Source organism: Capsicum annuum, chromosome 1, assembly GCF_002878395.1.
Source record: "Capsicum annuum cultivar UCD-10X-F1 chromosome 1, UCD10Xv1.1, whole genome shotgun sequence".
Taxonomy (NCBI): domain Eukaryota; kingdom Viridiplantae; phylum Streptophyta; class Magnoliopsida; order Solanales; family Solanaceae; genus Capsicum; species Capsicum annuum.
In genome coordinates, this window is record NC_061111.1 from 198,115,436 (window position 1) to 198,134,642 (window position 19,207).

Sequence of the window (19,207 nt, forward strand, 5' to 3'; positions counted from 1 at the left end):
AAAAAGTGTAGTTTGTTATATCCAAAATAACCCACAAATCAGTGCACCCTTTGCAAACAAGTAAAAAAAAAAAAACATCAAACAAAAATCAGTAGTATATGTTTATATATGTCTATATATAAAATAACATATAACTGCTAAAAAAAACAAAATTACATATGTGCACTCAAATGAATAATCATATGTTACTTATTATTTACCTTTGTACCATCCTGATTTTCACCCAAATTCTTATCAACAGTAGGACTGAATCGTTGTGGTGATGTTTCGGCTCCAGCATAATCCATCTATTGGACCTCTGGATCTTTATCTTCATGTTTTTTCTACATATGTAAGTTCAATAAACGTAAGTTCAATAAACTATTAATACTTGAGTTCACTGAATATGTATTTACTACTAATAAATACAAATGTATTTTTGAATACACTGCATATGTATTTTTAACTACATTTCATATGTATTTTTGAATACACTACATATATATTTTTTTGAATACTCTGCATATGCATTTTTGAATACACTGCATATATATTTTTTGAATTCTCTGCGTATATTTTTTAATGCTCTGCATATATACTAATAAAAACTTTTACCTTGCTTTGTTCAATTGCTTTCAGCATCTGATTGAACTTTTTCTTCACTAATTTATTAATCCCTTTAAACTCTTGACGAACCTGTATTCATACAAAATCAGTAAACACAAATTTATTAATGTAAAACAAATATTTCACAAAAAAACCTCGTCGCGTAATGCGTCAAAAAATTTCTTAGAAATAAAGACTTCTTTCTCAACATGACTCTCTGACTTTGACATGGCTACTTCCTCTACAGGACTCTCTAGCTTTGACTGTATCGAAGAAAAAATAATCCTAGTTGTTTGCTTTCTGTAACGCCCCGAAAATGGGTCCCGGAGCGTCACACGGTGCTTGAGGCTACGAGTAGCCCTAAGCTAACCCTTTGAGCCATTTTCATTCAGTTTAACACAAATCAACGGGCTTTCCATAAATAACCCTCAAATATCAATAGAGTAATCATCATCCAAGAATAAAAGAATTTCAGAAAGATAACAAAATATGACTTATTAGTCAACTCCCAACATCTATACTAGTCTGACAAGCCTCTAAGAAGATCAATAAAACCAGCGAGCCATTGAGACATGCCCCAACTGACTTATACTCAGTTATCAAATGTAAATAATTCCGTGAAACCAACATCAGAAATCATGTCCTCGGAACATGAGGACTCACCACAACAGAGGATGTAGAACAGCGTGCCCGAAGAATCACTGTCGAACCTGGAACTGAGCACCTAAACCTACATTTCGAGAAAATGCAGCCCACATCCGAAAATGTAGGTCAGTACCATGGAAAGAAATCGAGTATATGGGGGTGTATACAGTTGTATAAACATCATCATAATAAATATTTATAAGAAATATGCAGGATGTATGAAAGACTCACATAGCCCGAAGAAAATCATCATAATAATGAGAGGATGAAATAAGTATAATAACACATGTGAGTCATCATATAATTTGTCAATCACTTTCAGTTCATCAAGAATATCAATTCTCATAATGTAAATATCATTTAAATCTTTCGAAAGAATAACTTACACAATTCCACTTTCAAATCACTTTACCGTTCACCATAGACACAAGGAAACACACACACACTGGGAGATCCTATAACCGACATAAACCATGTGAGCTACATGGAGTCCAACATACAACCCACGTTGGGGAGAGCGTCCTATCCTTGCCATCGGAGTAGGACTATCGATATCGAATTCACACAAACTAGTGATCACTATATAAATCAGCCTCAGGTTCACTCCTACGGGGGCACGTAGTTCTAGGGAAGTAAGGTCGCTTTATACCTCCCACTCGATGCTAAAGATTTCTCCCGGACTTAGCTCAGATCATTTCAAAGACAATCCATAACAAAATAATTTCAGTAATATATAAATATACATCGAGAGCCATCATGCTTCCCATCTATCAAAATCAACCACGTTGTGGATTTCTTTCACACTTGAGTTCAAAACAACTCCATTAAGACCAAAAGGTCAAATCATTCAAAATATCTCAAATATTCAACATCAACGTGCTTATAACACACATTTCTCAAAAAAATATACAATTTCCAATGGGGATTCACAACCCAAATATCAAAATCATGATAAATATCGTTCAAGATTCATGCTTTATATCACCACACATGTAAATTCATCTTTCAAAATCATAAACATCAAGATTTCATAATAACCATCATAAGATATGAGTTCATGCTTCAAATTCATAAAAAATCAAATAAAAATCATGCCTTTGTAAAGAAAATTACTTTTGGGTACAAGAACGAAAGAGAGTTCTTGTTGAAAAACCCTACATACCTTGAATGATGAACTTTAAATCGATACTCATTTTTGAGATGTTAATCGTGCCTTTGAATGATGGTTCTTGGAGTTCTTGAACTAGGAACTTGGAATCTTGAATAAATTTGCAGAATTAATGGTGAACTTTGGAGGTTCTTGAAGTTGGATGTAGGAGCTTAGGATTTTCTTTCTGAGGGAATTTGATGAAATATAACATATAATGCTTCTAATACGCTTTGATATAGGGTTTGGATGGATTTTAGGTAAGGAAAAATGACCAAAACGCCCCTAAAAATCAAATAATTCTCGAATCTGTCCTTCGGTGGACTGTTTTGATAGTCTGAAGTAGATCAACCATAACGTTTTACTCCGATATCCAAATTAGATGAAAATAATTTCATTAGAAAGAGGACTCTCATATCTTTCCGTTGATATATAGTATCTCACCCAGATCATTGTGTACGAGGAGTTATGATCGTTTGAAGTTGACCCAAAAATTCACTTTTGATAGGCTGAATTAGATTGACCATAACTTTTTGCTTCGATAGACAAATTGGATGAAACTAATTTCATCGGAAAGAGGACTCGCAGAGCTTTCCGTTGATATATAGTAGATCACCCAGATCATTATGTACAAGGATTTATGATCGTTTAAAGTTGGAGCAAAAATACGCCGGGCCTCAGTACTTTTTCCTGCACGTTTTACTGTTCACTACTATTCACGGTTCGATCGGAATGTTCATAACTCATCGCTCGAGTGTCCGTTTTGGATGATCCACATATAATTGGAAAGATTATTCGATACTCTACGCAATGGTGGATCATAATCTAAGACATTTCGCACGAAAAATTTATAATTCATTCTAGAAGATAGAACCCAACACGTTTACGCACAAAATTTCAACAAAAAATTTCCCGGGGTATTACACTTCCCTTTATTTATTTTTGAAGAAGTTGTCTATTGTGTTGGAATTGGCTTGAAAACTGGTGTCTTCATTCCAGCAACCTTTGCAACGCGAGGAACTGGTGCCCTCTTTTGGGTATGCTAGTCAACAATATTGACTGGCTTTTTTCTTGACGGTTTCTTCACTGCTGGGGTTGATGAATCAACCTTTTGTTTCTTTTTTTAAATGCTCATTGATCTGTTTGGGTGGTATATCCTGGAATTCATCATCAGAATCAACTAAACATTCATCTTCAATTACATCCTTCTGTGGTATTTGAAAATTTGTCAATTCCATCTGAGTTGGCTCTATGTTCTTAAATACAACCTAGAAATATAGATAAAATATGTTAAAGAATCAGCTAAACAATTATAAATGAGAAAGTATATTAATACATATGTATTTATTAACAACAAACCTTGCCACCTTCTTTGAACATAGCATCCATCAAAAACTCAAAATGTGGTCAAGGTGCATTTATCTTCCAATTTAATAATCGGAGAATTCGATTATCAACCTTCAATGCAATCTTTGGTGGGACATTTGAACAACACTCGTAAAGCCATATTTGAAGAGCCAGTGGCATTCCCTGAATCAAATAAAATTTACCACCAACTTTCAATCGGTTGATCAAACTTCTCGCTAGATCCTCAAAAGATAAATTACCCTATGGAAAATCCTTATATCTTCCACTATCTACCAAATCAAAATGAAGATGGGGTATAACCACAGTTTCAACACTGGATAAGACAAAAGAATGCAGGAAATACAGAATTGCAAATTTCTCAGTATCCTCATCATTGTTCTCCCCCCAGACTTTCTCCGTGAATACTAGAAATAGTTGTTTTTTCTGTATAACTTCTGCACCATTAAAATACTTCTCAACCATCCCTTTTGGTACACCCCCATCAAAACAAAGTCGTACCTATTAGACAAACAATTCAATCCAGTAACAATAGCAAATTCCCCAGGAATAAAATTAAAATAGGTGTCATTAGCACAAATCTCAATCCCAGAAGAACTACCCTTAACCTCAAGCGTCATAACACATCTGACAACTGTGCTTGCACTACACATTGTTTCTTTTTCACGAAATAACCAAAAGTGTTACTGTCATAAAACTTTTTAAACTGATCCTTGTTTAACATGGCGCGTATGCTTTCATAAATATCATTGTCACTATACGAGCACATGTGTGGTGCAAATCTTGAAAGTTTTCTGACAATGAATAATTTATCAAGCATCACCTATACAAATTTAAACTACTTCTTAGATTGTTAAAAACAATTCAAATAAGCAAAAATATATATATAAATAAGCATATGTATTTTAAGCAGACAAAAAATGCAATCAATACTGAAAAATATATATCAATTATACTAAAAATACATATAGCCAATAGACAGTTCTTGAGTAGTTAAACTATAAAAAAAAAGGATTAAAGCATTCAAAAAATACATATAACATGCATATGTATTTTTATCATACCAAACTACAACCAATACTGAAAAATACATATCAATTATACTAAAAATACATATAGACAATAGACTGTTCATGAGTAGTTAAACTACAGGAAAAATTAAATCAGTCAAAAAATACATATAACATGCATATGTATTTTGATCACACCAAAACTGCAACCAATATTGAAAAATACATATCAATTATACTAAAAATACATATAGTCAAATACTATTCATGAGTAGTTGATATAACAAGATATTTCACAATTATACTATCATCTTCACAAATCTGCTTTCTACAATCCCTAAATATCATCAGAACATAAAATACATATTAACTACTTGAAAAAATGCATATAACTCTCAACTTTGATAATATCTTAGTTTCCCTATTTAGAACAACACAATACTTAACAGTCAAAAAAATACATTTACAAGTAAAAAAGCTACCTCATCCTCACTATTTTCTTCAGAATCATCAGCATAAGATTTCTGAACATCGTCTTCAATTTCCTTAACTTTTCCTTTCTTCTCGTACCGTTTTTTAATTTTTTGCTTCTTTGGAGAAGAGTTTTCTTCAACCCCCCCCCCCCTTTTTTTTTCAAAATTTCACTCATTTTCACTGGGTCGTTGCAAAATTTTGATCTAATCTCCTTCGATCCCCTAACTTCTTCAACTGTATAGGATTTACAACAACTTTAACTAAATCTTCTTGAGTTAACCTAAGACTAAAAGATGGTGCATAATCAAACTCTAAATTCATATTCCGTATACCACTATTTGTTGGTGTTTTTGATGTATGTTCAGCCATTGAAACCCTTAAAATCTGATTTTCAGTTGAATTACAGTAGAAAAAAAAAAAAGAAACCGCTAAGATGCAATATGCGATTAATAGTTACCTGAAATAGAGGAAGTAAATCATTATAACAAAACTTGAAGCGGGAGTGATCGTTAATGGCAAAAAAAAAAGGAATAAAAAATTTAAATTAAGGAAAGAGAAATAAGAATGGCGTGAAAAGGGGGATTTTTAGCACAGTAACTTTCTTAGGTAGCAAACAATAGGGGATCATTTAAAATAATGCTACAGATGCTATATAATGTAATTAGGATAAAGTATTGCTATTTTATGTAATATATAACTCAAGTATGCTACTATATGTAGTTTTTCCATGGCAAAATGGTGGCTTGTTGTGTTACACAAGCCCATTTATGACTATTGGGCTTGATACAGAAAAAACACTTGGGCCACAAGTTAAAAGGCCTGTTAAAGGACTTTTTAAGGGGATCCAAGTTGGAAAAGATCTCACCGGACGCTCTATTTTGGTCGCCTCGTTTAACTAATATTCATTTTATATAGTATTTTTTTAATGAATATTTACTATCAAGTAACTTTTAGGGAAACAATAATATTTCCTCCATTTCATTTTTATTGGGTAAATTTCATTTTACATGGTGATTAAAAAATTATAAATTAAATAATAAATTTTATTATTTTACCTTTTACTTATATTAATGATATTCGTTGCCATAAAAATGGATATTAAATTATAATTGTTCACATTTAATGTATGCGTTTAATTATAGAGGTAAAATGAATTAAATTAATTAATTTTATCCTGATTTAATAAGAAATCAACTAATATAGAATATTTATTTTTTGTAAGATGACCAATTAAAATGAGACAGAGGGAGTATATGCTTCTTTTTCTGTTACAAGCTTTTCTTCTGTAAAAAAAAAAATTTTTAATGGTGCAACGGATAAAATTGTTTCTCTCTTAATTAAAGTTTCGATTTTGAATCATGTTTTTAGAAAATGCTTAATAGAAAGCGCTTTTTTGAATGAAACTTTACTTTAATTTGAATTAGTCGAGCTTCAATATAAATACCAAACATAAGATGAAATGATCGGTTGTCTTCCTGTTTGGTCTGGGTCATATCATTTAATTTGGGGTCTACTCATTTAAATCTGAAAGGTTTGAGTCCTTTTCTAAGTTCATCTCTCAAGTCAAGTGCATAGCATAGTATCACCGGATGAAACTTTTGAATGAGTCCTTCATTATCCATTTAAGAACATTCCTATTAGAACATTTGAAAAGAGTGACATGGATAGATCATGTCTCATAATTTGATGTCATATTAGATTTTTTTTTCTTAATTTAATAACGAAAAAGAGTTAAAATTATTTATGAACTATCTGAAATGAAATCAAATTACTCTCCATTTATTTTTTTGCTTAAAAATATCCCTCATTTTGTTTTTTGGCTCACATACACTCCTCACTTTAATGGAGCGTCACCAAACACACCACGTGAAAAAAAGTGTCACGTGGCCAGTCCATCAACATCCCATTTAATACCCAGTCGTACTTAACCATCCAGCTCAATAGCCCGTTTAATATCTTTACTCGATCTATCTTCAAAATATTCAACCCGTTTTCATAAGTAAAGGGTAAAGATAGATCCACCTTTCATTTCACTTGAACTCGCCTCAAAAAATCGATGCAGACCAAGAATTTTGAGAGAAAAAAAAAGTCCTTGGTACATGGGTTGAAACTCGACTCGTCTTTATCATATCAAAAAATATGAGAGAATTCAACTCAAAATTCCTAATATGCATCGATTTTTTGAGAGAGAACATAAGTGAGGACGTGTCGAATTTTTTAAAGGCGGATGAACTACAAATATCAAATGGGATATTAAGTTGGATGGTTTAGTGGGTCGGTTGGGTATTAAATGGGATGCTGATGCAGCCTGATCATGCGGTAATTTTTTTTCACATAGTGTGCTAGGTGGCACTCCATTAAAGAAGGGGTATTTGTGAGTCAAAAAACAAACAGAGGAATATTTTTTAGCCAAAAAATAATATAGTGGTATTTTTGCTCAATTTTTGATAGTTCACGAATAGTTTTGACCCTTTTTCGAAAATAAGATGCTAATAGAGACTGAACGTGGGACAATTTTTTTTATGTGGTGTGATTGATAGCATTCTGTTAAAGTAAGAGGTATTTTTAAGCCACCAAACAAACAAAAGAGTATTTCAAGTCAAAAAAAAAAAAAATATTTTTAAGCCAAAAAAATAAATAAAAAATATTTTTAGTTCATTTCAAATAATTAAGAATAGTTTTGACTTTTTTCGATTTAATAATAATAGTACTACTAAAATGTTAAGAGTTGTTAATGTGGTAGAATAGAATAACTTAAATCTTATTATGGGGTAGTTGATGTAGGAAAAATTTGGGTTAAAAAGTGTTTCATAAGGAATGAGGTTTTGTCTTTTCAACTACTTCTTTGTCATATTGCCAGTGGCAGTTATCTTGTTGGAATTTGTTAGATGATAACTTTGTGCTGCTTTGTGAATATTCTTTCCAAAGTACTAATAATTGTGATCTTATCAACACATTTGATCACTTTCCTCATCTCATAACTCACCTAATTATGTTATCATGTGTACTCTTTTTTCATAAGATTATCAATCTAAAAACCCGCATATACATTTTTCGGTTTGTATGCATCGAAAGTATTGAGTTCAGTTAAATCTGAGATACATGGTGATGAAGCTTAGGGACCCTTTCACTGTCTTGTGTGGACAGATGTTAGGAAATAGTCAGCTAGCTCGGCCCTATTATATTGGTTTAGTGATGGAAGCAAATCAGACTTTGGGACCTCTATATTTGGTTGGATTTGGTTTGATCTTATCTTTAAGGATTTAACTACGATATACGGACAATGTAATAATTAATGTACTATCAGAAAAGAATAATTGTATGTATATAGGTATAATTACAAAAGTTAGGATTAGTAAAAATAAAATAGGTTAAAATACTTTAGGGTGTGTCTGATCAGAAGTAAAGATTTGGTTGATTATCAAGCATTTTTTTTTTTTAGGAAAGTACGATTCTTGAACATCAAAAAAATAATTTTGTCCTAATAAAAAAGAAAAAAAAAATTATACAAGTGACATTTCATAGTGATTGTATTCTTCTCAACTCCAACACTTCATCCACTCAGTTGTCCCCGAACGATTTAGGAAAAGTGAAAAAACAAAAGCCCCCTCCTACACTTGAACCCTTGCTCATGCCCCACCTCACCCACCACCCTCAACATTCCTTGCATAGCAACCCCCCCCCCCCTCTTCCACCTTCATTTAGATATTGTTTGTCTAAATAATATAGTATAAATATTGCTGAGTTAATTTTATTTACTTATTAAATCTTAGTATTTCTATTTACTTACTCAACCTCAATACTTAGAGTGCAAGTACAGTGAGGAGATATGTAGAGGTGAAGCTCGATACTCAAGTTGTTCAGAAAAGAGATAATTTTAAGTATCTTGAGTCTATGATTCAGGAAAATGAGGAGATGGACGCAAGGATGTCATCCACTATATTGGTGCAGGATAGATGAAATAGAGGCTCGCTTTCAGAGTTTTGTGTGATAAAAAGTGTCTCTTAAACTTAAAATGAAGCTTCACAGAGTGTCGATTAAACCAATTATGTTGTATGGGGCAGAGTGTTGCCCGGTCAAAAATTCTCATATCTAAAAGATGAAGGTGATGGAGATGAGTACGCTTCAATAAATGTGTGGGTTTAGTAGGAGATATATGACTAAAAATAAAGTAATCCGAGATAAGGTGAGGATAACTTTGAAGGAGGACAAGATTCGAAAAGTGAGGTTGATATGGTTTGAATATGTGATGATGAGGTGCTTGGATGCTCTAGTGTACAGATGTGGAAGGTTGGATAGGGATGGATTCGGACGCAGTAGAGATAGACTAAAAAAATTGTAGAGGAATATGATTAATCATGACATGGAGCAGTTATAATTTTTCGAGGACATGACCTAGGTAGAAAGATGTGGAGGACGTGAATTAAGGTAGATGGGTAGTAAGTAAGAGTTTATTTTTGGTAGTAGCTTGTCTTGTTATCGGTGCAAGCTAAGTTGTCGTAGTACTTCGTTTGTAGTGTTTTGATCTTGGAGTTTTGGTGATATTAGTTGTTTCGGAGAGGTTGTGTATGGTACTAGTTTATGGTAGGTAACTGTTGTTTATTTATACCTACTATTTCTTGTTCTTATATTATGCCCTTCTTTAGAATAGTTTTGTTTTGAGTCAAGGGTCTTTTGAAAATGTCCTCTTTGTCTCACCTTTGAGGTAGTGGCATGAAACTGCTATACTTTAACTTTCCTATATCTCACTTTGTGGGATTGTACTTATTAAATATTAAAAAATAAACAAGCAAGTCACTTATTTTCAGATCGATCTTAACAATACACCCTAGCTAGTAGTATATGAATTCTCCATATTGTAGATATACTAGAGGAGTATGGCCCGTGTTAGCACGGGCCCAACGTGAAAAGAAGGTGTTGTGCAAGTACATATGAACAAAATATATTAACTATAATAATTTAAGGTGTTAATTGTTGTGATTTATAATTTTTTTAACATAATTTTAAAATGTATAGCAAATTATTTAATTATGCACATTTACTCAACAAGCCATAACACCTTGGATAGTTTCTACTTGAGGTCGATTCGTATAATTACAGGAGATACAATATTTTTTGTGATTAACTTAACGAAAGGAAAGAAACAAAATAAAATATTCTAATGAGTTTAAGACGTTGTATTAACATTTTTTGCAATTTATTTGTCACGTTTGCGATGAATTTAGAAAGTACTTTAAAACGATCTTCGAATATCTGTTTAGCCATGAAATTTGATCAACTTTTGAAAACCTAATCTTTTCAAGTTCCCAAAACTAGACTCAAATCATTTTTTGAGACTTCCACTCACAAAAAATTAAAGTTTTTCAAGTTTCATCACAACTTTAAAAACTCAAAATTTTAAATTTAAACTTTAAAATTTGAGACTAAACCAAACTTCATTTATACCTATTGTCTAAGTTATTAATCCTTATTTATCACAAATTTAATTAGTTGTTACTTTTTAAAAATGAATACTGATAATAAAATATTAAGTTTTACGCTGAAAAGGTACTTGTAATATTATTACTATAAAAAGTTCTACGAAAATATACAAGCAAAAATTGCAAAATCCACATTCTATATATTAGAAGAGACAATTTTCAACATGTCTATTCTTTGTTAATAAAATGCAAAATAAAAATATTATGGTCAATGTATTGCTCTAGCTATAGTGTTGTCTATTAAGTGTTTGACATCTATTTGGCATAAATAGAATACCATTCAAATTTAGATAAAAATATTAAAAGACATTCCTAGAATTACAATTCTTGACGTTGTCTTCATTGTAATTCTAAAAATGTCTTTTGACATTTTTATCTAAATCTGAATGTTATTTTATTCGTGCCAAATACTATAACTAGAGCGATACAATGATCATACTATCCTTATTTTGCACTTTATTGACAAAAAAACAGACATGTTGAAAATTGTCTCTTCTAATATATAGAATATAATCAATCAAGTTTTATCGTTTAATCCACTTTACTAGGTTTTCAAAAAAGACTAGAAAGGAAAAGTAAGATAGACAAAAGCAAAGGTCTAATCAAGGTTATATATGTTGCACTTTATGCAGGCTTGTGTCATATTGTTAGATGAAAAACCCCACATATATAGATATGATATGAACTATGAAGACACAAAAACACTTTGAATTCCTTGTGATGATAAATTCCCAACATGTATATACATATTAGGAGTATATATCATTGATTAATTTCCCAACATATCTATATTAGTCTCTCCGTTTCACAATAAGTGAATTATTGAAGTATTTTTTAATGTTTAAAATAAGTAAATGGTTCACAATTCAAGATAGATGTTAAAAATTTTTTTCAAATTTATCTTTCATTAAATGTGCATTTGAAGTGATGTATCATTATTATTAAGGTTTTGAACTTTGAAAAGGATAAAAATGAAAAAATATAATAAATTTATGTCTTTACTTTTCTTTTTCTTAACATATGTATCAAAATTCAACAATTAACTTATTATGGAACGGAGGAAGTATTTTTAAAATTCGAAACACTCCATATACATTAACGCGAAAAGAATAAATATATATATATATATGATGGTAAATATATGTTAGACAAAAATGTATTTATGCCTTCTTCTTTTTTAATTGTGGAATGATGACATGTTACTTTTAGGTGGTCCTGGTTGATTAACTAATTTAGGGACACTACTTTTGTAAAAGTATTATCTTCATGAGTGCCCTTTAATATGTGTATAATTTAATAAAGTTGGTGCAAATTAAAGCTTTTCAAGGAACTCAAACTAGGTGACAAACTTTTTGCGCATGCATTAAGGTTAAGGTTTATGGAGTATGCTTTACCATGGTCCATGAAAAGGAATAATGCACAATTGTTGTTCCTTATGTGCTAATATAACAAACTCCACCTTTTCCCTAAAAAATATCATGGATAAGATAAATAGGAATATTTAATAAAGTATAGATATTTTATATTTTATACGTAAATAAAATAATTTTACATTTTATTTCAAGATTATTATATTCTTTCTAACTCGAATAGAATTTCTAAGCAAGATTGTAGTCCCTCGATTATTAACCCTCAAAAGCCATGTATAAATGAAAGGCAAAAAAGTTGTTTGGCATCATTAAAAAAAATAACAGCATGATCGTATCACATCAATCTTACATAAATGGTCCTAATAGTGAATTTAACAATAAGATACAATAAAATTTAGATAACGAACACAACAAACATTGTGTTTAAACTAACAACAAAACACAATATAATACTAACATGTAACAACAATCCAAACAATTTATTACCACCAAGGTGAAAAACTCAGATAGCCAACCAACCAACCTACTAAAATCTCCGGCTTTGAGGCAATTTGTCAGCATTAATCCTTGGCAGTATATGCAAAGCAATTGCCTCCATCTCAGGTGGAGTACTCACAACTCCAATCACATTTGCTGGCTTTGCTGCAACATCCACCACAACTATCAATCTTCCATCATCACAAATGGCACAAACTCTTCCTCCTCCAACACTGATTTGTTCAGCTCCTTTCAAATCATCACAAGACTCAATCAACTCTTCCCACTGATCAATTTCTGGTACATATTTGCTCAATGACCCCTTTATCTCATCCACTACGTACATCTCATCATGACTTTCATCATTTATTGTTGTTGTTGTTGATGCTGCTGCTGCTGCTGGCCCATTCCATCCTCCTAGCATTCCCTCTGGCATCTCTTTCCATTCATCTTTTGCTATGTCGTAAACCGCGCTTTCTTTTGCAGCGTGTCCTTTGTTATTTACCTGTGTTGTTGAAGATATAATTAAGTAAATAAAAATATAAATATTCACATGACTCAATGTGGCATCAAAGCCAATGGCAGAGCCATACAGACTCAAAGAGGATTAGTTGAACATCCTTTGCTGTTGTGAATATAGAAAATTATAGTACAATCTACATAGTTAAATATTATTTGCTGTATCCATTTCAATTTTATGTGTCTTAATTTGAAGTTTAAAAATTAAGGAAAAGTTCTAAATTTTGTGTTTTAAAACTAAAAAGTCTATAGAATGTACATACCAAAATATCTTTGAATCATGTGGTATTGAGCATGTCACGTGAGATGTTGAATTAAAAAGTTAGTGCTAAAGACTAAAGAATAATAGAAAGTGACATTTTATATTAAAAAGATAGGGAAAATAGTCTCAAATATACCTAAACTCTGATAAAATATGTTATAACACACCTGAACTTTGCTGGGTCCTATAACCCCTGAACTATTTATTAGTGTATTTTAGTGACATTTATAAGTTAATAAAAAAATAAAAAATGCTAATTTTTTTTTTAAAAAAAGAACTTAGTGCAAATAAATGTCAATTAAATTCACTAATAAATTGTCTATGGGGGTCATAGGACTCCCGCGAAGTTCTAGCGGCTTCAGACGTGTTACATCAAATTTCGTTAAAGTTTAAGTATATTTGAAAGCATTTTTCCAAAAAGATAAAAGTAAAGTATAATACAAATTGAAACAAAGCTACATATATACATTAAATTTTGAACACCTTTATCGAAAATTTTGCCTTGACCACTAATCAAAGCAGATAATATATATATGAGTGACGATTGAATTGTGTAATACCTTTAGCAAAATTCCTAGTTAATAGTTTTAACGATGGTATTACACAATCTCATCGCCACTCTTTATAAAAAGGAAGAAAGAAAAGAAAAGAAACTTTAAAATACATAGCTCAATAAAAATAAATTTAAACTTTTAGATGAGATGATAAATAACGATTAATGTTTACCATGCATAGTTTCCCTCTATAGCCAATAGCATCAACAAATTCTCTACTAAATTTTCCATCTTTTAACCCTGCCAATTTCTCCCACTTCCATTTCTCATGAGCCTTCTCGTTCACATCCCATTTCTCTAAAGACCTTGCTACATCACTATGATATGTTGAGCCCATGCCACTTGCTACATACACATTTCCATTTACAGAGCTCGAACCACACCATCGCCGCGGCGCAGCCAACGGAGGGCCAAAGAACCATTCATTACACAATGGATTAAACCCCAATGGACGTTCAATTGCTGGGAGAAACTTGTGAGTAGTGGCAGCAATAAGAACCATTCTTTCTGCAACCGTTAACGATTGAATCGAAAGGCTCCTTGATATAAAAGATGGATGATGGCGTAGTATTCGAATTGGTGGATCTGATGAAGGTGGATTTGGTAACTTACTCCACTTAGAAGAGATTGGATCAAAGCAGAAAAACTCTATGGAATTTTGTTCTCTGTCTGTGTACTGCTTAATAATACTGCTACTAGTACTAGCAGTATTAGTACTGTTGTTGTATGCTCTACTTCGAGAGCATACAACATAAAGACAGTAAAAATGAGGAAAAGATGTGGTGTAAATAAGGCGTCGCCATGATTTGCAAATGCCATAAAGAAGTGAAGGATGAAGATTGGAAAGACAAAGATGAGCTAAGTGATTTGGCAAGCCAGGAATCAATATCGATGATTCATTGTTCTCTTCATCTTCTTCGCGTTGTTCAATTTTGACGCACTTTAAGCCATCTTCCATTGCAACATCTAAGGTCATTTTTTCAAATTGCTAGCCATTTCTAAGTTCATATATATAGTATTTCAAGGGACAAGGAGCAAAAGTGAACTAGACAATGGAATATATGTATGTATATGTGTGTGTTGGTGCTTATAGGGATGATAGTAGGGGTTTGAAAAAATCAACCGATAAGTATTGGTTTATCGATATTAGATTATTGGATTAATAATTTTTTTAACGGTTTTGTTAAAAAAAAAATCAATTAATTAGGCTATTGGTTTGATCTTCATTTTTAAGGTTTTAGTTAATGGTTAAATCGATAATCAAATAAAACTATATTAAAATTGTATTTTTATTTGCACTTACATAATAGTGGCTTTAGTTTTTATATTCATATCTTATTGTATTTTGTATCTTATAGTTGTCGGCATAGTTCTTTTAATTTATGTAGACTTTATACATAAAGATAGTGTAGGACAAATAAAATTAAGAGAAAGTAAAGAAATATTAGGGGACTATTTTCTTATCGATTAAATCGAAAATCGAACCCAATAAAGACCAAAAACCAATTTATCAAAAATTGATAATGAATATCTTATTGATTTGGCGTGTTTACAAACTGAAAAGTGAAAACCAATAAACCAAATCGATAATGCACAAAACTGAAGTGACCCAATCGATGCTAACTCTTACCTAGTGTATTTTAGCTTTATGATTTTAATACTACTTCCTCCGTTTCGTTTTAATTGGCCCTCTTTCTAAAAATATTTGTTTCAATTTAGTTGTTCCTTTGATGAAATCAAGAAAAATTTATTATGTTCTTTCAATACCATCCTTAATATTAAATGACTAAATAAAGTATATTTAATCAAATTTATATTTTCAAACATTATACATCCTTGCTGGCTAGCAGGTGGAGGTCATAATTGAAGTACTTGACAAAAATCTAGCTAGTTACCTAGACGGTTGGACTTTTGTTCGTGTTATAAATGCACAACTTTATGTATTTATTTCAGAAAAATTGTAAAGGAAAATATCTAAAGAGAAATTAAGGCCAAAAGGATATGAAAGGGCCACTTGTCTGGATTGGAGACATAAATCATAAATGGGGAAGATGCAACATGCAAAAATACTTCAACATCGTTGTTGTATAATACAGTCAAAAATCTTCTTTATCACTAAAATTGGCTGCACATATATTCGTTTTTGAGGTCGTTATTTAATTTATGTTCATTTTATATCATTTTTTTTAATAAGTTCAGCCAATCGTTTTCGAAATAATTTTGATAGGTTCGGTTGAAGTTGAAAATTTGTGTTAACAGTGTATGTAAATAATATTGTCTTAAATCTTAGTCATGTGTGTTTGAATTTATTTTATTAAAAATGTGCTTGTGTTCTTAGAATTTCAACTATTCAACGCACAAATCTATCTCGAATAAAAATAGGTTTCATATATCATAATCGACAAACATTGATAATCAGTTTGTAATTTAAATATAACAAGCTCATTTAGCAACCGTTTAATTAATTTTTTTTTTGGTTTATGATTGAATATATGTGTTAAAATTAACTAAATTGCAGTCATGTACGTGTGAAATATTTGCATGGATTTGTCTGCACTCAGTCATATATAAATATATATATGTTAAACTGACCATTGTTTTAGTCATGTTTGTCTAAATCTCTTTTCCCAAAAGATAATAATTTTATTTTTAGAATTTCGACGCTCAAATCAACACCAAATAAGCCCAAATATGAAAATAAATTTCATGTGTACTAAGTAAAGAACTAATTTCAACCATTAATTGTTATTTATTAGATACTTTAGTAACCTACAATGTAAAAATCTCTAGAAAGAATAAAAATTAAAAATATCAATGGGCCAATAAATTCTCAACAGATGTGCTTTGACTTTCTTTGCTTTCATTAAATTTTTTAAAAATAAACTTAAAAGTAAATCTTCAACTCTATAGTGCTTCACAAAGGAAAAAAAAAATCTCATCTCATTTTGTTCTCCATTTTTATTATTTTTTCGCTCCCATATTAAATTAAATATAAATTCATTAGAGCTAAATATTATGCATTTTAAAATGTTTGGTGCAGCCCTTTATTAAAAAAAAAAAAAAAAAAAGGCCAATTAGTAATAATGGATAATTAATTTTTAGATTTTTGATGCACTAATTTGTCAAAAAAAAAAAGTTTACTTATCCAATGCTTGAATACTTCTTGTAAAACTTCTGGCTAGATCATTGATTGACGATATAATTAATATCCCAAGGCTATTTTACTACAACAATAATAAATCCAGTGTATTTCCATATAATGAGTAAAATATACGCAGTCCGTACCACTACCTCCGAAGAAGTAGAAAGACTGTTTCCGATAGACCCAAGGCTATTTTACTAGCAATATATATTTTCCAGATTATAGTAGAGCCAATTGTCAAGAATCAATTTCTTCATACTTAAACTGATAGAGATAAATAAACTAAGAAGAACCATTCACATATTATCGAGTTCGACGATATCATATTTTCATGAAAAATCAAAAGGAATTTGCATCAAGAAGGGGAAAAAAAGAAAGGAATTTAACCTCTTTTTATATCTGGATTAAAATCAGTTGACATAAGTAATGTAAAGAATTTTTATGCTAGTATATTTTAAACTATTGTAGCCAGTGGCGGATCCAGAATTTAAGGAGAGTGGGTTCTTACTATAGAAAAAAATAAAAAAATCACCTCAACCAGGTTTGAATCCGAGCACACCTACCAATGGAAAGCCTTTAAGATCAACTTAAATGTCAGTGCACCTAACCATCTTCTTGTTTAGTGGATGCTTTTATATAATTTATACTCATTTGTATATATTTTTTATGTAATTATACCTATTCTGCGTTGAGTTTAGTGGGTGCCAGAGCACTCAAAATTTATGTGTAGGTCCACCCCTGATTGTAGCAGGTTAATTTATGTGTAGGTCCACCCCTGATTGTAGCAGGTTACTTGCCTTGGATAGTTAGATATAGATCCTAATTATCATGAACAATTATATATGTGTTAGGGGTCGTTTGGTAGAGTGTATTGAGAAGTTAATGCATGCATTAGTTTAATGTGTATTAGCAATACCTTGTTTGGTATATCTTTTTACCTTATGTATAACTAAACAGTCTATTGTGTATTGAGGTGTGTATTATTAATACCACAAAATCCATGACATTAATAATGCAATAGATCTAATGCATGCATTAACATGCTTAAAGACACTATTATCCCTCAAAAAATTTTCCGCATTCTTTCCAACATATATATTGAGGGTATTATGTAATTTTTATTTTTTAAAAAAATTATGTAATTCATGTTATTTTTAATACATCGAACCAAACACTGCATAAGAAAAATAAAAGCATAGCTAACACAAACATTACTAATATACCATATTTTGCATTATTCTTATATCCTCTACCAAACGATCCCTTAACGTTTTTTAGGTTATCTCATTATATAAAAATTCTATGCATTTTCAGTAGATAGAAGTTAAAACTCGAAAAATCAAAGTAGCTTAGTTGGTTAGTTATCTGAATTCTCACCTTATTGGCAAAAGTTTGATTTTTCATATTGTAATTCACTCCCCCATTTTCTTTTTTTTTTTCTTTTTTTTTTTGAAAAAAGAGCAAGTTAAAACTCAATGCATTATGCCATAAAATGATCTCTCTCCCTATGTATGAATGCCAACCTAGTTGTATTTAACTCCTCACGCAAACAATGAAGGTAGGACAATATAATGGAATACAAGGGCTCACTTTCTGCATTTGGGGCCAAGGAAAATATTTTTGAAGAAAACAAATGGAGGGCATAGATGTTAGCTGAAGCCAAATTAAAGGATATGTATATGTATTATGTCAAATATTATCCTAAAAATATTTATATATAATATAGACAAATACCATGAGAAGTAGGGTGAGAAGACATGATCAGTCAGCATGCCACTTGACGAACTTGTTTTCCTCATTTTTAAGAAATTTATTTTCCTAGAGAAAAATGTTTTTCAAATATTTTGACCAAATCGAATATGGAAAAAGTTGAGAAACCTTTCCTCCATATCCATTGCACCCTTATCGACACTCAATTCTCTTAGGGTCGTTTGGTTGGAAAATAGTTATCCCACGATAATTAATCACAGAGTTAGTTATCCCGGGATTAACCGAGATAACTTAACCCACCATCTATATGGGATAAATTATCCCATTACTATGGTGTAAATGATGGGATAAGTTATTCTGATATTAACTAATACCTCCAACCAAACATGGGATAAAATAATTTTTCATTTTATCCTGGTATAGTTCTTTTCAGTTGCTGCATGTGTGCCCCCCCCAGTATTAACAAA

The 19,207-nt window shown here is 31.1% G+C and overlaps 1 protein-coding gene across 1 annotated transcript; it reads right to left on the reverse strand.

Moving 5' to 3' along the window:
- Positions 1–12,356: 12,356 nt before the first annotated feature.
- Positions 12,357–14,953, reverse strand: LOC107857178 (F-box/kelch-repeat protein SKIP25). The gene is made up of 2 exons (XM_016702116.2): positions 14,061–14,953; positions 12,357–13,058 (listed from the first exon to the last, which is right to left on the reverse strand). Exons 1-2 carry the CDS (start codon positions 14,862–14,864, stop codon positions 12,603–12,605), a joined length of 1,260 nt encoding a protein of 419 aa, XP_016557602.2. The 5' UTR covers positions 14,865–14,953; the 3' UTR covers positions 12,357–12,602.
- Between the last annotated feature and the right edge of the window lie 4,254 nt (positions 14,954–19,207).